The sequence below is a fragment of the Mobula birostris genome, chromosome 29, assembly GCF_030028105.1.
Source record: "Mobula birostris isolate sMobBir1 chromosome 29, sMobBir1.hap1, whole genome shotgun sequence".
NCBI classification, from domain to species: Eukaryota; Metazoa; Chordata; class Chondrichthyes; order Myliobatiformes; family Myliobatidae; genus Mobula; species Mobula birostris.
The window spans coordinates 28,048,221-28,069,260 of NC_092398.1; the positions used below are offsets into that span (position 1 = coordinate 28,048,221).

Genomic DNA, 21,040 nt, shown 5'->3' on the forward strand with positions numbered 1-21,040 from the left:
CAGCAGGGCGACCAAAACTGAACACAATGTTCCAAATGTGGCCTCACCAACGCCTTCTATGACATGGTGGTGCAGCAGTTAGTGTAACGCAGGGGTTCCCAACCGTGGACCAATGCCATTAAGCAAGGGGTCTGTGGACCCCGGGCTGGGAACCCCTGCGGTAACGCTATTAAAATGCCAGTGACCCAGGTTCGATCTGAGGTTCATTCCGCGTGGGTTTCCTCCGGATGCTCCGGTTTCCTCCCACATTCCAAAGACGCACCAGTTGGTAGGTTGACTGGTCATTGCAAACTGCCCTGTGATTAGGCCCCGTTAAATCGGGGGTTGCTGGGTGGGGTGGCTCGCAGGGCTGGAAGGTCCTGTTCCCTGACGCACCCCAATCAATCAATCAATCAATAAAACGATTGTGTTCAAGAGTCAGGACGTCAGGTCGCAGCTCCACAAAACTCTGGTCAGGGTCAGGGCGCTTCTGGTGTATTGCATTCAGTTCTGGTTGCCCTGTTACAGGGAGGATGTGGAGAGGGGGCACCAGGATGCTGCCTGCACTAGACAGCAAGTGCTTCAGAGCTACAGGGAGAGCTTGGACAAGCCTGAGTTGTCTTCTTTGGAGTGGCAGAGGCTGAGGAACCTGATGGAGCTTTATAAAACTGAGAAGCACTGAGAGAGCTAGACAGAATTCAAATCTCTAATTCTAGACTGTGTACATTTAATGTGAAAAGGGGTAGGTTCCAAGGAGATATTTGGGGCCATAGTTTTTGTTAAGCAGAGAGTGTGTGGCTGGAGTACACTGCCAGGGTTGGTGGTGGAGGTAAGTAAGACTATAATGCACAAAAAGCAGAATTAGGCCACTCGGCCCATCAAGTCTGCTACACATTCCATCATGGCTGACTTATTATCTCTCTCAACCCCTTTCTTCTGCCTTCTCCCTGTAACCTTAATCAAGAACCAATCAACCTCTACTTTAAATATACCAAATGATTTGACCTCCACAGCCATCTGTGGCAATGAATTCCACAGATTCACCACTTTCTGGTTAAAGAAATTCACCACAGACTTTTTTTCTGAAAGAACACTGTTATATTTTGAGCTGTCTCCACGCCTACTTCTGTATTCTGAGGCCGTGCCCTCTGGTGCTAGACTCCCCACGTCCACTCTATCTAGGCTTTTCAATAATCAACAGGTTCCAATAGCATCCCCATCCCATAATCCCAGCGAGTACAGGTCCAGAGCCATCAAACGCTCCTCAAATGTTAACCCTTTCATTCCAGGGATAATTCCTGTAAATGTCATGTGTGCCCTCTCCATTGCCAGCACATCATTTTTTAAATAAGAGGCCCAAAACAGCTCGCAACGCTCCAAGTGCAGACTGGCAAACGCCTTATAAAGCATCAGCATTGCATCCTTGTTTTTATATTCTAGTCCTCTCGAAATAAGTGCTAACACTGCATTTGCCTTCCTCACCACTGGCTCAACCTGTACATTACGGACTTCAGGGAGAAGGCCGGTCTGAGACTGTATCGCAGATGATGTGGTGCTGCAGCAGTAGTACTGTGCAAAGACGTAAAATAGCTATACATTACCAAATTAAAGAGGCCAGAACTGAATCTCCAAAGCCCCCACTGTGATTTGTTGAGACAGAGTATAGATTACCTGGACAGGCCGCTGTTTATTGACAATCTTTGTCGCAGTTCTAATCAACAAGCTCCAAAACCTGAGCCTCTGTACCTGCCTCTGCCACTGGATTCTTAGCTTCCTCGCCGTAAGACCACAGTCCACGAACAATATCTCCTCCTCGCTGACAATCAACACTGGCGCACCTCAAGGGTGCGTGCTTAGCCCACTGCTCTACTCTCTCTACATCCACGATTATGTGGCTAGGTCGTCTATAAATTTACCGACGACACTATTGGCAGAATTTCAGATGGTGACAAGCGGACGTACAGGAGCGAGATCGATCAGCTGGTTGAGTGGTGTTGCAACAACAACCATTCACTCAATGTCAGTAAGACTGCGGACTTCAGGAAGGGGGAGTCGAGGTAATACATACTGAGCCTCATCGAGGGAACAGAAGTGGGAAGGCTGAGCAGTTTCAGGTTCCTGGGTGTCAACTCTGAGCTTTTATCCTGGCCCCTACATATTGATGCAATTACATAGAAGGTATGACAGTGTCTGCATTTCACTAAGAGTTTGAGGAGAATTAGTAGGTCACAAAAGATGATCGCAAATTTCTACAGATACAGTGTGGAGAGCATACTAACTGGCTGTATCACCGTCTGGGACAGAGGGTGGGTCACTGCACAGGATCAGAAAAAGCGGAAGAAAGTTGTAAATTCAGCCAGCTCCATCATGGCACTCGCCCTCCCCAGCATCCAGGACATCTCAGAAAGGTGGCATCCTTCATTACGGGCCCCCATCTCCCAGGGCATGCCCTCTTCAAATTGCTACCATCAGGCAGGTGGTACAGGAGCCTGAAGGCACACACTCAGCAGTTCAGAAATAGCTTCTTTCCCTCCGATTTCTGAATGGATGATGAACCCCTGTACACTATCTCAGTATATTTTCCCTTTTTGCACTACCAATTTAATTTAAATTATTTAAATTCTTTTATATATTTTAATGTAATTTATAATTTTTATTATGTATCACTGCTGCAAAACAGATTTCACATTATTAAACCTGATTCTGACTCTGAAAGTGTAGTGCCACTTTAAGAGGTGGCCACCTAGTGTTGGGCAGTAGGTACTACAACTGAGCTAATCCCTTTGCTGAGGGATGTGGAGATGGTCGCCCAGGTGAGGAAAAGGGTTTGCATGCGCTAGAGCACTCAGGAGGGATGGGGAAGGAGGTAATGGTCAACACTCACGTCCACCAGGCGGATTTCCTTGGCCAGGTCTTTGATGAGCTGAGCGGTCCGGATCGTCTCGGGAATTTCATCTTCGTGCTCAGGAAGGGCCTTGTGGACAGAAAGTAGCTGATTAAACACTAGCAAAATGCTTCAGCCTCTTCCCCTTTCACTGCCACTCAGTAAGATCACGGCTGAGCTGCCTGTAGACTCAGCCCCACCCATATTACTCAATAATTTATCTGGGTCTTAAATTGATTTAGTGAGGTAGCCTTTACTTCTTCCCTGGGCAGAGAATTCCACAGATTTACTACTCCCAGGGAAAAGCAGTTCTTCCTCATCTCCGTCCTAAATCCATCACCCCAGAATTTTGGGGAATTCGAGTGGAGTCTCTTCCACTCAGTTCTGGAACATCTGAACTGTGGAGATGCACACTTCATTGACTACAGCCCTGCATTCAACAGTATCAACCCCTCGAAACTAATCATAATCTCCAAGACCTAGGGCTCGATACTTCCCTGTGCAACTGGATCCTCAATTTCCTTACTTGGCAGACCCCAGTCAGTTCGGATTGGTAACATCTCCTCCACAATCTCCATCAGCCCCTCTGCCCTATTCACATTACTCTTACGACTGTAAAACTACAGCTCCAGTGCCATATTTAAGTGTAATAACGATACTGTGATTGTTGGTCAAATCCAGGGTGGTGACGAATCAGCATATTGGAGGGAGACTGGAAATATGATTGAATAGTGCCACAACAACAACCTCTCACTCAACGAGAGTGTACAGCACAGAAAAAGATGTACACTCTGTAACCACTTCCTATACTTAATAAAATGGCCACTGAGCGGATGTTCATGGTCTGCTGCTGCTGTAGCACATCCACTTCAAGGTTTGACATGTTATGCGTTCAGAGATGCTCTTCTGCCCACCACTGTTGTAACGTGTGGTTATTTGAGTTACTGTCGCCCTCCTGTCAGCTTGAACCAGTCAGGCCATTCTCCTCTGACCTCTCATTAAAAAGGTGTTCACCCACAGAACTGCTGCTCACTGGATTTTTTTTGTTTTTGTTTTTCACACCATTCTCTGTAAACTCTAGACACTGTCATGTAGGAAAATCGTAGGAGATCAGCAGTTTCTGAGATACTCAAACCACCCTGTCTGGTACCAACAATCATTCTGCAGTCAAAGTCACTTAGATCACATTTCTTCTGCAGAAACACTGAACCTCTTGACCATGCCTGCATGCTTTCGTGCATCAGGCTGCTGCCACATACATTGTTACTGCCCTTACCTTGTTCTACCTCACTGTGTGAACATTATGCAAGACTTCATCTCAGCACACGTGACAACAATAAACCAACTCCAGAAGACACTGCCACAATAGTTGATGTTTCACTGTCCACGACACCAGCGGTTTCAGTGTCATCTACAAACGTGCTATTTCCTATGCTCTCACTGACCGGGGGCCATTTACAGCAGCTAATTAACCCACTGACCCACCAAAGTCCTGGGAAGAGAGTACAATCCCCTTGTGATGTCAGATTTGGCATCAAACCCTGGTCTCTGGTACCGAGGCTGGGGCTCTACCTGCTCTACCACTGTACCCCCAAGGGGCTGTGATGGTCTTATGGACCTCTGATCTATTGTCCCCCTCATACCCAAACCCTGGCCCTCCTCCCCTTTTCCTCGTCATTCCCACCCGGCCCCCTACCCTCCCATCCTCAAAGACTTAACGGGGGAGTGGGAAGAAATAGATTGGGCGTTACCTCTTTCTTCATCCAGGACCTGAAGGCCATGTTGAGCGACTTGGCGCCGTGCACGAGGTAGTGAGCTGGGTGCCTGCCGTTCTCTCGCAGACCTGAGGGCAAGAACCGAGAACGGTACAGCCACTGGGAAAACAGACCACTCCCGACCTTCCCCCTCAAGAGCACCGACCACCGGCTCGGCACCTGTGGGCCGGTGTGAATGACTCAGGGAATGGTGGCAGATCAGAGCAAATAACGCCAGAGCATCACAGACCAGAGTGAGTAATACAGGGCAACACACAAACCACGGTGAATATCACACGGAATATCACAGGGACAGTAGTAAGTGACACGGGAAATGCTGTGCAAATGGGAGTAACAGACTAACACACAGATCAGAGTGAGTGACAGAGAATAACACACAGGTCAGAGTGAGTGACAGAGACTAACACACAGATCAGAGTGAGTGACAGAGACTAACACACAGATCAGAGTGAGTGACGGGGAATAACACACAGATCAGAGTGAGTGACGGAGAATATCACACAGATCAGAGTGAGTGACGGAGAATAACACACAGATCAGAGTGAGTGACGGAGAATAACACACAGATCAGAGTGAGTGACAGAGACTAACACACAGATCAGAGTGAGTGACAGAGAATATCACACAGATCAGAGTGAGTGACAGGGTATAACACACAGATCAGAGTGAGTGACAGGGTATAACACACAGATTGGAGTGAGTGACAGGGAATAACACACAGATCGGTGTGAGTGACAGAGAATATCACACAGACCAGAGTGAGTGACAGAGAATATCACACAGATCAGAGTGAGTGACAGGGAATGTTGCGCAGACCATAGTGTGGGACATAGATTAACTCACAAATCAGAGCCATTCTCTGTGATTGGCTGGAAAACCCTGATTTCTGTACCTCTGAACGTGTCCAGGAGATGCTTCCCGACGTACCAGCAGATGGTCTCGAAGTTCGGGAACTTAAAGAGATCTGCCGTGTTCAGCCTCTTCTCTATCTCGTAGGCCCTGGGAAAGGGACAGATACACAGGCGAAGAGTTTCGGAACAGAGGGTGAATAGATTGCGCATTTTCAGATCAAAGCATTTCTCCACCCTACCCTATCCCACCCTTGTCTTCTGGTGTGGGTGCCAGCTCTGTGATAACGAGCTGTGCCCCTCAGTTCGCTGTAGAGGAAGAACCCTCAAGATGGAACCCTACCACGTACATGGTTGGTCCTGAGGCCAGGGGTGGCTTGCTCTGGGGTAAGTGTATCACTGTTACCAGGCCTCCTTCCCCCCACTACCCCACACACCTGCGTTACCCAGACACTTGACAGGACCTGTCTCTAAATAGTGCCACCTGGAGGGGCTGGTGTATAATCAGATAGGAGATGCAATCTACGACCTCCCCATGCCTCTGTGGGGTTAGTCCACGTACACCACATCTGCCACATTACCTCTCTCCCTGTCTACAAGTCAGGAGTGTCCTATCCACATCCGCCACATTAGCTTTCCCCAGCTACAAGTCAGGAGTGTGATGGAATACTCCCTGCTTCAGTGGTTCCCAACCTCCGGGCCGTGAAGCATGCAGGGGTGCAGCGGTAGCCGGGACGCACCCAGCACATCTTTAAGAAAAATCCAAAATAAACAAGCCAATTAATTAAGGTGCCGCCTGGCATGAAGATGTCGGCCCAGATCAGAGGCAACGCAATCGGCAATCGCCTCTGGTCTGGGCCAACATTTACATGCCGGGCAGCACCTAATTAATTAGCTTGTATATTTCGTTTTTTTTCTTAAAGATGTGCTGGGTGTGTTCCGACCACCGCTGCACCCCTGCATGCTTTGCGTCAACATATCGGTCCACGGCCCAGAGGTTGGGGACCACTGCCTTACTTGTCTGGGTGGAGTTAGTCCACGCGCTCCACTGCCACATTACCTTTTCCAAAACCTCAGCTCGTAAGCTGAACCCTCCCAGGGGAGCTTGAGAATAGAGACAGAACACCAATATGGGCCATTTGGCCCACCGAACCCATGCTGACCCTCAACCACTCATTGGCACTTTCCATCTTCTGCTTGCTATCTTCGAATCTGATTTCACCGCGGGGTGAACCATACCAGCTCAACTGTGAGAACGTGGTGAGTGCGCATGCAGTCGGTTGGTCGTGCAGTGAATCGACTGGGCCTCCTACACCTGGAGGGCGCTCCCTTTTCGCCCAAGCTTTTGCGTGTGTATACGTTTTATCTTGGCGGGCCTGGTTCGTCGCTTGCGCACTATAAGTTGCCCACTGTGTACTGTTACTAACAAGAGTCAGTGGAAACGTTTCATCCTGATACTGGGGAACAATTAACCCGCTGACACTACACATTGCTCAGGAATGGGAGGAAACGGGAACACCTGGGTCACCATGAGGACGTGCGAGCTCCAGACAGACAAGGCAGAGCCTCCACGGACTTCAGCCGGAACCAAGGGGCTGAGTGGCTGCTTCTTGGTGCCAAGATCCGCACAATTCCGCCTGCTGCAAACTCAGACAAGGCGTGCTTCACAGGAGACAAGATAAAAACTGGGTAGAGGCCTGAGCTAACTGGGACAGGCCATCTGTCGGAGGAACTGAGAGGGTCGAGCAGCATCCGTGGAGGTGGCTGAGAAAGGGACTTGACAATGAAACGCCGCCTCAGGACTTACTTCAATTGCATTTCGATGTTAAGACTGTGCAGGAAGTTTCCGCCGAATGCGATACAGTCCAGGGGGGTGAGCACAGCGTGGATCCAACCTATGAGAGAGAGAGGGAGGATGGGGCTTAACAGGGGCTAGGACAACAGGAAAGACTGCACTGGAGTGTGGCACTCCCTCTCTGCAGGAGCTCCCACCTTGCTGCTCCTCCGGCGAGCAGCCCCTCCTTTCCGCGTTGTTCCTCTGTGCTTTCTGCCCCTCCTGTTGCACAGGGCTCCCCCTCACCATGACGCTGGCCGTCCCGCATCATGGCACTCGCCCTTTGTCTTCGCGCTCCCTCACTCCCTCTCTGCAGCACGGTGCTCTCTCCTCGCCGCTCCTCCCGCAACCGCACCCTCCCCCCCCCCCACTGCACAGCATGGTAAGCTCCCTCTTCGCCACCCCTCCCACACCAGGGTGCTCCCTCCTCTTCGTCACCGCTCCCGCCGCGTGACTGCTCCCTCCATCGCCATGGCACTCTCTCCTCGTCATGCCCCCCACCACCCCTGCGCTGGTTCGGGGAGGGTAAGTGGAAGAAGCAGGCTCACAATGTCCTATTTCAGAGGTAGCACAAAGCAGACGTGTGTTACCGGGCCATACAACATGGAAACCAGACAGGGACTCACGATCTACCTCGTTATGGCCTGAGGCAGACTTTATTGAGGTAGAAAGATCGGCTCTATTCGTCGTGTACTGCATACAGGGAAATGTACATCAAATCAGTGAAGATTGTGCCGTTACAAAGTATACCCACAACTTACTGACCGTGACCTATACATCTCTGGAATGTGGGAGGAACTGGAGCACTCAGAGGAAACCCATGTGGTCACCGGGACAACGTACAAACTGCTTACAGGTAGCGGCGAAAATCGGACCCCGATTGTACAGCTGACTGCTGTAAAGGGTCTCGGTAACTGCTACACTAACATGTCCCCCGCCTGCACTGCACTCATTCTGTAACTGTAACCCTTTATTCTGCATTCGGTGATTGCCTTTCCCTTGTACTACGTCAATTCATACATTTGTTCATCATGTGCCGTGTCTTATGACGTGGGCGATCACGGTCTACCCATGACCAGTGCTAGTTCTGGCAACGTTTTCCCCAGAAGTGGTTTGCCATTGCCTTCGTCTGGGCAGTGTCTTTACAAGACAGGTGACCCCAGCCATTATCAATACTCTTCAGAGATTGTCTGCCTGGCGTCAGTGGCTGCATTACCAGGACTTGTGATCTGCAACACTTTCAGTAAGCTGGATGAACTCAGCAGGTCGGGCAGCATCAGTTAGAAACGATGAGTCAACGTTTCGAGCCAGAACTCTTCCTCAGGACTTAAGGGTGAAAGATGGGGAAGGATTTGAAGATTTGAAGCATTCTTCAAATCCTTCCCATCTTTCATTCTTCAGTCCTGACAAAGGGTTCCGGCCTAAAACGTCGACTCATCATTTCTAACTGATGCTGCCCGACCTGCTGAGTTCATCCAGCGTACTGAAAGCGTTGCTTTAATCGCAGCGTCTGCAGATTATTTTGTGCTTGTGATCTGCACCGGCTACTCATACGACCATCTACCACCTGCTCCCATGGCTTCACATGACCCTGATCGGGGGGGTGGGGGAGGAGGGGCTAAACAGGTGCTACACCTTGCCCAAGGGTGACCTGCAGGCTAGCAGACAGAAGCAGCGCCTTACACCTCCTTTGGGAGAGGTGTATCTTCACCCCACCACCCAAGTGTTTCGATATACACGTGATAAGTAAATCTGAAATCTGACCATCAACCACCAATCTTACACTGATCACGCGTTATTTTCTCCAACAACTCACCCCCCACCACAGACTACCCCTCACACACACACACACACACACACACACACACACACACACACAGCAGCTCAAAACATCACAGTAACCAGCCTCCCCCCACCCACACCCCCTGCCCCTTGGACTCTGTTTACACTTCTAGCTGCCTCAGTAAAGTAGTCAGCGTAATCAAGGGTTAATGGTAAGGCACTGAGGAGTGCAGTAGAACAGAGGGATCTGGGAATACAGATACAAAATTCTCTAACAGTGGCGTCACAGGTAGATAGGGTCGTAAAGAGAGCTTTTGGTACATTGGCCTTTATTAATCAAAGTATTGAGTATAAGAGCTGGAATGTTATGATGAGGTTGTATAAGGCATTGGTGAGGCCGAATCTGGAGTATTGTGTTCAGTTTTGGTCACCAAATTACAGGAGGGATATAAATAAGGTTGAAAGAGTGCAGAGAAGGTTTACAAGGATGTTGCCAGGACTTGAGAAACTCAGTTACAGAGAAAGGTTGAATAGGTTAGGACTTTATTCCCTGCAGCGTAGAAGAATGAGGGGAGATTTGATAGAGGTATATAAAATTATGATGGGTATAGATAGAGTGAATGCAAGCAGGCTTTTTCCACTGAGGCAAGGGGAGAAAAAAACTAGAGGACATGGGTTAAGGGTGAGGGGGGGAAAGTTTAAAGGGAACATTAGGGGGCGCTCCTTCACACAGAGAGTGGTGGGAGTATGGAATGAGCTGCCAGACAAGGTGGTAAATGCGGGTTCTTTTTTAACATTTAAGAATAAATTGGACAGATACATGGATGGGAGGTGTATGGAGGGATATGGTCTGTGTGCAGGTCAGTGGGACTAGGCAGAAGATGGTTCGGCACAGCCAAGAAGGGCCAAAAGGCCTGTTTCTGTGCTGTAGTTTTTCTATGGTTTCTGAAGACTTCACCCACCTCGGACATTCCCTCTTCTCCCCTCTCCCACTGGGGAGAAGATACAGAAGCCTGAAAGAATGTCCCACCAGACTCAAGGACAGCTTCTATCCCCACTGTTGTCAGCTCTTCAGTGGTCCCCAAGTATGGTAAAAGGTGGGTCTCTTGACCTCACAGTCTACCTAATGATCTTAAACCACACCGTCGGCCTGCACTGTACTTTCTCTGTAGCTGTTACATTTTATTCTGCATCATTATTGTTTTACCTTGTTCTAACTCATGCACTCTGTTATGATCTGTTTAGGATGGTGGAGTGGAGATACATCAGCAGATCTGGTGCTGGAGGAACTCAGCAGGCCAGGCAGCACCTGTGGAGGGGAATGAACAGTCGGCCTTTCGGGCCGAGCCTCTTCATCGGGACTCGAAAGGAAGGTGCAGAAGCTAGAAAAATCCTGCATATTAATATGGAATTAGTGTAGCGTGTGGTTGGTGGTCGGCACTGTTTTGGTGGGCAAAGGGCCTGTCTCCATTCTGTAGTTCCCTGTGGGTGGCGGGGTGGGGATGCGTCCCTGCCAAAGGAGGCGTCAGGCGCTCCCGCCCTCCCCTATCCTGCAGGTCACCCTCGGGCAAGGTGCAGCACCTGTTCAGCATCCCGATTAGGGTCGTGAAGACATGGGAGGAGGTGGTGGGTGGTCGTATGAGCAGCCGGTGCCGATCACAATGCGACCACTGACGCCAGGCAGACAATCTCTGAAAAGCATTGATAGTGGCTGGGTCACCAGTCTTGTGACCTCTGTAGAAAAATTTGCCAAGAACCACCATGGTCATGCAAAGATCATGATCGCCCACGTCATACAACATGGCACCTAACGATCTGATCTGTATGAACAGTCTGCAAAACAAGCTTTTCACTGTATGCCGGTACGCGTAACACTAACAACAAATTAAGAAACCAAATGAATTCCAAGAAATGAGAAACAAGGAAGTCTGCAGATGCTGGAAATCTTGAGTGACACACACAAAACGCTGGAGGAACACAGTAGGCCAGGCAGCACCTACGGAGGGGAATAAACAGTCAACATTTCGGGCTGAGATCCCTCAACAGGACTGGAAAGGAAGGGGGGCAAAAGCCGGAATAAGATGATGGGGGGGGAGGGGAAGAAGATGGGGGAAGGGGGGAGGGGGAAGAAGTTGGCAGGTGATAGGTGAGACCAGGTGGGGAGGGAGGATGAAGTGAGCAACTAGGAGGGAATAGGTATGCGAGGTAATGGGTTGAAGATGGAAACTGATAGGAGAGGTGCGAGAAAGGGAAGGAGGAGGGGCACCACAGGGAGGTCATGGGCTGAGAAGGGGTGAGAGGGGAGCAAGAACGGGGAATGGAAAAAGAGAGAAGTAGAAGAGGGGAGGAACTTATTGCAGTTTAGAGAAATCGATGTTCATGCCGTCAGGTTGGAGGCGACTGAGACGGAATACGAGTTGATGCTCCTCCAACCTGAGAGTGGCCTCATCACCGTGGCAGTAGAGGAGACCATGGACGGGCATGTCGGAATGGGAATGGGAACTGGAATTAAAAAAAGGAGGCGAGGGGGAAAGCCCAGCTTGTTGGAGAGTGGGGGAGGGGTGGCAAAGGCTGAGAATAGATGATAGTGGATGGTGGGAATGATAGATGAGGGGTGGGGACGACTGTCAGTAATAGATGAGGGGGTGGAGATGATGGTCAGTGATAGATGAGGGTGGGGATGATGGTCAGTGATAGATGAGGGGTGGGGACAATGGTCAGTGATAGATGAGGGGGTGGAGACAATGGGCAGTGATAGATGAGGGGTGGAGACAATGCTCAGTGATAGATGAGGGGGTAGAGACGATGGGATTGAGAGATGAGGGGGTGGGGATGATGGTCAGTGAGAGATGAGGGGGTGAGGACGACGGGAGTGAGAAATGATGGGGTGAGGACGATGGTCAGTGATAGATGGGGGAGGAGACGATGGTCAGTGATAGATGAGGGGTGGGGATGATGTTCAGTGATAGATGAGGGGGTGGGGACGATGTTCAGTGATAGGTGAGGGAGTGGGGACGATGTTCAGTGATAGATGAGGGGTGGGGACGATGTTCAGTGATTCATTGGGGGTGGGGACAATGTTCAGTGATAGATGAGGGGTGGGGACGATGTTCAGTGATAGATGAGGGGTGGGGACAATGTTCAGTGATAGATGAGGGGTGGGGACGATGTTCAGTGATTCATTGGGGGTGGGGACAATGTTCAGTGATAGATGAGGGGGTGGAGACTACGGTCAGTGATTCTTTGTTGGTGGGGTCGATGGGAGTGATAGATGGGGCAGTGGGGATAATGGTCAGTGATAGATGAGGGGGTGGGGAGTGATAGAGGAGGGGGTAGTGGTCAGGGCACTCACCTGTGGGAATGAAGAGCGTCTGTCCCTGCTTCACCGAACACTTGTAGCACTTGTCCACCTGGTCCCCGTAGAACATCTCGTTCTGGTTGCTAGATGAGCTCCAACATTCGAACAGGGCCAGGTTGGCGCTGGTCGGCCGGATCAGGTAGAAAATCTTCTCTCCCTGCCCGAGGAAGGCATTAGGTGACATCCCGCTCAAGACCACGGGCGCTCGTAAGGTCAAGCTGACAGCTCATTCGGGCAAGTCCCCCTCAACGCCCTTTCTGAACAGGGCGCCGAGAATCTCCCCTATCACAGCCACCCACTCAACACCCCACCAAACCGTACCTGCTTTTCAGGACAGGGGAGATATGTGGCAGAGGGAGGGTTGAAGTGGGATGTGGGCGTGGAGAAGGATGTAAGAGGGGCAGGAGGAGGGAGGAAGGAGGAGAGGACTGGAAAAGGAGGGAGGAGAGCACTGGAGGGGTGGACTGGAGGAGGGAGGAGAGAGCGGAGGGCGGGAGGAAGGAAGAAGGATGGGAAGTTCAGGAGGGGTCCCCCCTACCTTGAGTACGTGGTACCAGACGGAGGTGCCTCCGAAGTCGATGTGGAAATCGGTGTAGCTGTCCTTCACTCCCATCAGGCAGTACTTCTGTACACTGGGCCGCTCAAACAGCGACGACTCCGGCCACAGGTTCTCCACCCACGACAGCTTCCTGACCAGCCTTGGCGTCTCCACCAGGTTCGACAGCCTGCCGGGTGCCGAGGGCAAACCGTCTGAGAGGGGCCGCTGCAGGCTCCGGTCGCCCTCTACCAGCAGCAGGGGCGTTCGCCAGCTCGCTCACCCGCCGCCCAGCATTCCCTCCTCTCCCCGCGGCACTCCTCCCTCACATTGCCCCTCCCTCCTCCCCGCTGCCCAGTACTCTCTTCCCCTGTGCCTCTCTCCACTCCACTACCTGATCCTCTCTCCTCCCTGCTGCCCAGCACCATTTGTCCTCCCCACGTCACCGCCCCTCCCATGGCCAGCCACCCGCTCTTCTCTTCTCCACTCCACAGTGCTGGTGATTCTCTTTCCCCTTTCCTATCCTTCCACAGCACCTCCCCCACACCGCCACCCCCCGGTTAACCTATTATTTACCAGCTTATACAGACCCCAATCTTCCATCAACATCCTACTACCCCTGAACAGACTGTACCCTCATACACAGGCTCACTCACAGACACCCACACACACACACACCCTCACTGGACCTTGCATACACACACACACTGTCACTGGGGCTTGAGTGAGAAGAGATTCCTACCGACCTGGGGATGAAGTGAACAGGGAACGGGAAGTGGGAAGAGACTCCTATAGATCTCAGGATTTAGTGACCGGCCTTTTACTTCGTGGTGACTCTCCCACTGCTGTAAACACCCACGATGGATCAACAGGGCAGGATGTGGGTGAGAGCCCACTCAGTCATTCTCTCTCTCCCTCTCCCCCTCCCTCCACCCCACTCACCTGGTGTCGGAGAACTCGAGGCTGATGACGTTGAGGACCTTCTCCCGGTCGCCGCTGTTGTAGTACTTGACGAAGTCGCCCAGTTTCATCTTACAGTCGGCCTGCCTCGCCACGTCAATCACGTCGATGATCTTCTCTGACCCTGGGGTAGGAGCGAGGGGGAGAAGGGGAGACTCGGTGAGGCGGCAGACGGAAGATCACAATGTAATTGGTGACCCGAGTGCAGATTGGGGTGGGGGAAACTGCTTCATCAAGCATCTGTGCTCCGTCCCCCACAAAAGGTTGGATCTCCCAGTGAACACCCATCTTAATTTCAATTCCCATTCCGACAGATCATTCCATGGCCCCCCCTGCTGCCACGATGAGGTCGCTTTCAGGTTAGAGGAGCAACACCTCACATCTTGTCTGGGTAGCTTCCAACCTGACAGCATGAACATCAATTTCTAGAACTTGCAGTAATTTCTCACCCCCCAACACTTTTTCCATTCCAACCCCCTTCTTGTCCCTTCTCCTCTCCTTAGCTGCCCAACACTTCTCTCTACCCCTTCTCCTTCCCTTTCTCCCTTGGTCCACTGTCTCCTCCTTTCAGATTCCTCCTTCTTCAGCTCTTTATCTCGTCTGCCTGTCATTTCCCAGCTTTTCACTTCTCCCCCCCACCACCACCACCTTTCCCACTCACACACCATCCAATATTTTGTGTGCGTTGCCCAACTTAATTGTGTTCCTTTTTGAAGACCGTGCGTTCAGATTATACTGGTGTATTCCTTGTGAACGTCCAACCTGGATGCAGAGCTGGGCTGAGAAGTGGCAGATGCAGAGCAATGCAGAAAAAGTGTGTGTGAGTTTGTTCGCTTTGCAAAGCTGAACGTAAGGGCAGAGTATAGGGATGATGACAGGATTCTTCACAATGGGGAGGAATAGAGGGATCTTGATGTCCTCATCTCTGTTCTAAAGGGACATTCTTCTGTTCCTAAATTATAGGAAACATCCTCTCCACGTCCACTTTATCTAGGCCTTTCAGTATCTGGCAGGTTTCAATGAGATCCCCTCCCCTCATCCTTCTGAATTTGAGTACCAAATGCTTCTCATATGTTAACCCTTTCATTCCTGTGGACCTCCTCTGAACCTTTTCTAATGCCAGCACATCCTTCCTTAGGCACAGAATCTAAAACTGCTCACATTGCAAGACCAAGGCTTTACCCCTTCTAGATTAGATCTTTCAGCCTCATCTACATCTCTAGGGGGTGCAGACGGTGTGGGTGTGAAGACAGAAGCGGTGAATGGGGGGGTCAGGAAGGGTGGGAGAGGAATGAGAGGGGCAAGACTGCGAGACCTGAGCTCTGGACTGCAGACACTCACCCACGTATCGCTCCACATCGTTCACCGTGAAGCTGGTCGGGGGCACCGTCATCCCCAGTCCGTCTTTCTTGGCCACCAGGATGGGCACACTGAAGCTGTTCTCCTCCAGGTACTCTACCGTCAGCTGGTAGCCCGTCGGCCTCAGAATGACCTCGTCTGCACTGCAGCGGGGGAGTGAAAGAGGGAGAGGCATGATCAATATCACCAAAAAGAATTGGCATTGGTTTATTACTGTCACATGTACCACCTTGTTCCTCCACCACCAATACTGCCCCCCATCCATATCTCTTCCATTCTGTGCACAACTGCCCTCACCCCATCCTCCTGCCAGGGATAGGATCCCTCTTGTCCTCACCTACCACCCTACAGCCACTGCATCCAGCACATAACTCTCTGTAATTTCTGCTATCTCCACTGGGATCCCACCACCAAGCACATCTCTCCTCCTCCCCCCTCCCCGACTCCATTTTCTGCTTTCTGCAGGGATCACTCCCTACACGACTCCCTTGTCCCTTCGTCCCTCCCCACTGATACTCCTGATGAAACAAGTGAAACAAGTGCTACACCTGCCCCTGTAACTCTTCCCTCACTACCATTAAAGGCCCTAATCAGTCCTTCCGGGTGAGGCCACTTCACTTCCGAGACTGTTGGGGTCAGCTATGTGTCCGATGCATATCAACGAGACTCAACGTAGATTGGGAGACCGTTTTGTCGAGCACTTTTGCTCCGTCCACCACAAAAATCTGGACTTGCTGGTGGGCACCGCTTCAATTCTGCTTCCCACTCCAACATGTCAGTCCATGACCTCCTCCACTGCCACGATGAGGCCACTCAGGCTGGAGGAGCAACACCTTATATTCCCTCTGGGTAGCCTCCAACCTGATGATGTGAACATCGATTTCTTGAACTTCCGGCTATTGCTCCCTCTCATCTCCTTCACCATTCCTGTTACCCTTCCTCACCTCATCTCTTTACCTGTACATCCTCACCCTTTCCTTTCCTCCATGGTCTTCAGTCCTCTCCTATCAGAGTCCCCCTTCTCCAGCCCTTTATCTCTTCCACCAGCCAACTTCCCAGCTCTTTACTTCACCCCCTCTCCCTCTCCCAGTTTCACCTATCACCTGCCACCTCGTACTCCCCCCCCCCCCACCCCAATCCACCTTCTTGGCCTGATTCCTTCCCCCTTTCTTTCCAGTCCTGATGAAGGGTCTCGGCCCAAAACATCGACTGTTTATCCATTTCCATAGATGCTGCCTGGCCTGCTGAGTTCCTCCAGCACTTTGTGTGTGCTGCCTCAGATTATTAAACAGTGAATTGAGGTAGAACAAGTTAAAATAATTACATTACAGAAACAGCTACAGAGAAAACACAGTGTAGGTAAATGATAAAGGTCAAGATCATAATGAGGTAGATTGTGAGGTTAAGAGTCTCTCTTATCGTATCAAGTGTCTGATAAGGGCAGCTTCTACCCTGCTGTTATGCCTGATATGTGATTCCAGACTTCAGTATCTTCAGCCTGATGTCTGAGGTGGGTGGAGCCTTTGATTAGGCTGACTGCTTCACCAAGGCAGCAAGAAGCATAACAGACAGTATCGTAGGCTGGGCTTCCATGACACGCTGAGCTGTGTCCACAGCTCTCTGCGGTTTCTTGTGGTCAGGGGCAGAACAGTTGCCCTACCAAACCATGATGCACCGATTAAATTAGGTGAAGGCTAACAGAGAGTGGAGAGGTGGATTACTAACGGCAGGCAGGAGACAAGCACAGGGAAGACATACAAGCCACTGGGTTCACACAGAGAGGCCAACAGCTAATGCAAAGCAGCCGCCGGACGAACAAGGTCAAGTACTTGAACTAACTTATACTAACCGAATTATCACCTCTATCACCAGGAAACCTTCTACCCTGCTGTTATCAGACTATTCCTAGAATGCCTATCATTGTACAACAAGACAGACTCTTGACCTCACAATCTACCTCACTGTGGCCTTTGCACCTTATTGTCTGCCTGCACCGCACCGGAAAGAATGGGAGCAGAGGCCGGAATAAGGTAGGAGAGAGGGAAGCAATACAATCTGGCAGGTGATAGGTGAGACCAGGCAAGACCGGGTGAGAAGGAAGGTGCAGTACAGGTGAGACCAGCGAGACCAGGTAAGGGGTAAGACCGAGTACAGACACGACCGGTTGAGGGGTAAGGTGTAGTACAGGTGAGACCGGGTGAGGGGGAAGGCGGAGTACAGGTGAGACCGGGTGAAGCAGAAGGTGTAGCACAGGGGAGACCGGGTGAGGGGGAAGGCGGAGTACAGGTGAGACCGGGTGAGGGGGAAGGTGTAATACAGGCGAGACCGGGTGAAGGGGAAGGTGCAGTACAGGTGAGACCGGGTGAGGGGGAAGGCGGAGTACCGGTGAGAACAGGTGAGGGGGAAGGTGTAATACAGGCGAGACCGGGTGAAGGGGAAGGTGCAGTACAGGTGAGACCAGGTGAGGGGGAAGGTGTAGTACAGGGGAGACCGGGTGAGGGGGAAGAGTACAGGGGAGACCGGGTGAGGGGGAAGGTGTAGTACAGGTGAGACCGGGTGAGGGGGAAGGCGGAGTACAGGGGAGACCGGGTGAGGGGGAAGGCGGAGTACAGGGGAGACCGGGTGAGGGGGAAGGCGGAGTACAGGGGAGACCGGGTGAGGGGGAAGGCGGAGTACAGGGGAGACCGGGTGAGGGGGAAGGCGGAGTGCAGGGGAGACCGGGTGGGGGGGGAAGGCAGAGTACAGGTGAGACCGGGTGAGGGGGAAGGCGGAGTACAGGTGAGACCGGGTGGGGGGGAAGGCAGAGTACAGGTGAGACCGGGTGAGGGGGAAGGCGGAGTACAGGGGAGACCGGGTGAGGGGGAAGGCAGAGTACAGGCGAGACCGGGTGAAGGAGAAGGTGTAGTACAGGGGAGACCGGGTGAGGGGGAAGGCAGAGTACAGGTGAGACCGGGTGAGGGGGAAGGCAGAGTACAGCTGAGACCGGGTGAGGGGGAAGGCGGAGTACAGGGGAGACCGGGTGAGGGGGAAGGCGGAGTACAGGGGAGACCGGGTGAGGGGGAAGGCGGAGTACAGGTGAGACTGGGTGAGGGGGAAGGCGGAGTACAGGGGAGACCGGGTGAGGGGGAAGGTGTAGTACAGGTGAGACCGGGTGAGGGGGAAGGTGTCGTACAGGTGAGACCGGGTGAAGGAGGTGTAGTACAGGGGAGACCGGGTGAGGGGGAAGGCAGAGTACAGGTGAGACCGGGTGAGGGGGAAGGCGGAGTACAGGGGAGACCGGGTGAGGGGGAAGGCGGAGTACAGGGGAGACCGGGTGAGGGGGAAGGCAGAGTACAAGCGAGACCGGGTGAAGGGGAAGGTGTAGTACAGGCGAGACCGGGTGAAGGGGAAGGTGTAGTACAGGCAAGACCGGGTGAGGGGGAAGGTGTAGTACAGGTGAGACCGGGTGAAGGAGGTGTAGTACAGGTGAGACCGGGTGAGGGGGAAGGCGGAGTACAGGGGAGACCGGGTGAGGGGGAAGGCGGAGTACAGGGGAGACCGGGTGAGGGGGAAGGCGGAGTACAGGTGAGACCGGGTGAGGGGGAAGGCGGAGTACAGGGGAGACCGGGTGAGGGGGAAGGCGGAGTACAGGGGAGACCGGGTGAGGGGGAAGGCGGAGTACAGGGGAGACCGGGTGAGGGGGAAGGCGGAGTACAGGGTAGACCGGGTGAGGGGGAAGGCGGAGTACAGGGGAGACCGGGTGAGGGGGAAGGCGGAGTACAGGTGAGACCGGGTGAGGGGGAAGGCGGAGTACAGGGGAGACCGGGTGGGGGGGAAGGCGGAGTACAGGGGAGACCGGGTGAGGGGGAAGGCGGAGTACAGGGGAGACCGGGTGAGGGGGAAGGCGGAGTACAGGGGAGACCGGGTGAGGGGGAAGGCGGAGTACAGGTGAGACCGGGTGAGGGGGAAGGCGGAGTACAGGGGAGACCGGGTAAGTGGGAAGGCGGAGTACAGGGGAGACCGGGTGAGGGGGAAGGCGGAGTACAGGGGAGACCGGGTGAGGGGGAAGGCAGAGTACAGGGGAGACCGGGTGAGGGGGAAGGCGGAGTACAGGTGAGACCGGGTGAGGGGGAAGGCGGAGTACAGGGGAGACCGGGTAAGTGGGAAGGCTGGGTACAGGCAAGACCAGGCAGAGTATAGGTGAGACCAGTTGAGGAGCCAGGCGACTCAAACTCTAACACTTTATTCTACATTGTTGCTCTTTTCCTTTGTCACACTTGTGAACCAGAATTAGAATCATTCTCACTTTCTTACGATGTGAAATTTGTTGCTTTGCAGCACTGGTATACTGCAAAGACATTTCTACAAATCACCAAAATAAAAATCTGAAAAGGATTATGAGATAGCATTCATGGACTGTTCAGAAATCTTATGGTAGGGAGAAGAGAGTTGTTTCTGAATCGTTGAGTGTGTGCCTTCAGGCACCTAATCCTCCCCACTGATGGTAGCCATGAGATGAGGGCATGCCAAACACTGCACCAGTTCAAATCAATGTACCAATTTTACCTCAGTTACAACACTAACTACTTAGCACAATGGACCTTTTTAACTTGAATTCAAGGTTCAAAGTAGATTTATTATCAAAGTACATATAGGTCACCATATCCAGATTTGTTTGCTTGCAGGCACACTCGGTAAATCCAAGACAGCGATGGTGGTGGAGGCAGGTATGATAGGGTCTTTTAACAGACTCCTGGATAGGTACATGGAGCTTAGAAAAATAGAGGGCTATGGGTAACCCTAGGTAATTTTTAAGGTAAGAACATGTTCGGCACAGCTTTGTGGGCCGAAGGACCTGTATTGTGCTGTAGGTTTTCTATATTCTAACTATGATAGAATCAATGGAAGACCATACCCAACAGTATGGACAACTAGTGTATAAAATACAACAAACTGTGCAAATAGAAAAAGGGAAAAAAACTGTGTTCTTTCTTCTGAAAATTGTGCATCATTTGTTTTTGCATGTGTGTTGTTGGATTATAATGTTTAATTCTTATTTTCTTTGCAGCTTAATTACCAGTAATTTTTTTAATAACTACTTATATACATATAACTGCTTAGTGTGTTTCCTAGTGCCTATATGCAATTGTTCATTGTGTTCCCTAGTGGTTACACTTGTACTATTCTGGAAGTTTCTCTTGATATTGCATTATTTGAATAGGGACTATCTGATTGGTTGACTCTTGTCTACAAATTTGAATGCAAGGTTTATTATCTATGTGGTATTCGCTGACTCTTATCTATGAATTTTTCTTACCTATATGAAAGTGGTTGACTCTTACCTACAAATTTGCATGGAATGTTTCTTATCTATGTGCTCCCGGTTGACTTTTATCTACAAATTTGACTGCAATGTTTCTTATATATGTTATATATGAAGGATCATATACAAAGTAAGATACAAGCTGAAACAGGCAAAGAACAATGTGGTTTTGTGAAAGACAAAGGTACAAGAAACGCAATATTGATGTTAAGGATACTATCAGAATGAGCTATTCAAGTGCAAAAAGATTTGTTTGTTTTATCGACTACACAAAAGCATTTGATAAAGTGAAGCACAGTAAGTTATTTGAAATATTACAGAAAACTCTAGATCTAGATTCGAAAGACCTCCGCCTAATCAGAAATCTGGGAACAAACTGCCACTGTAAGAATACATGGAGAAGTGAGTCAGTTTACGAAAATCA

The 21,040-nt window shown here is 51.2% G+C and overlaps 1 protein-coding gene across 2 annotated transcripts in view; it reads right to left on the minus strand.

Moving 5' to 3' along the window:
* Positions 1 to 21,040, minus strand: part of phf8 (PHD finger protein 8) — a 78,190-nt gene that overhangs the window by 35,722 nt on the left and 21,428 nt on the right. For both annotated transcript variants that reach the window (XM_072246210.1, XM_072246211.1), the window contains exons 4-11: positions 15,297 to 15,457; positions 13,938 to 14,079; positions 12,999 to 13,185; positions 12,455 to 12,617; positions 7,294 to 7,381; positions 5,531 to 5,637; positions 4,615 to 4,706; positions 2,864 to 2,953 (exon numbers count right to left, since the gene is read on the minus strand). In XM_072246210.1, coding sequence (XP_072102311.1) covers positions 2,864 to 2,953; positions 4,615 to 4,706; positions 5,531 to 5,637; positions 7,294 to 7,381; positions 12,455 to 12,617; positions 12,999 to 13,185; positions 13,938 to 14,079; positions 15,297 to 15,457 — 1,030 coding nt within the window. The remainder of the gene's footprint in view (positions 1 to 2,863; positions 2,954 to 4,614; positions 4,707 to 5,530; positions 5,638 to 7,293; positions 7,382 to 12,454; positions 12,618 to 12,998; positions 13,186 to 13,937; positions 14,080 to 15,296; positions 15,458 to 21,040) is intronic.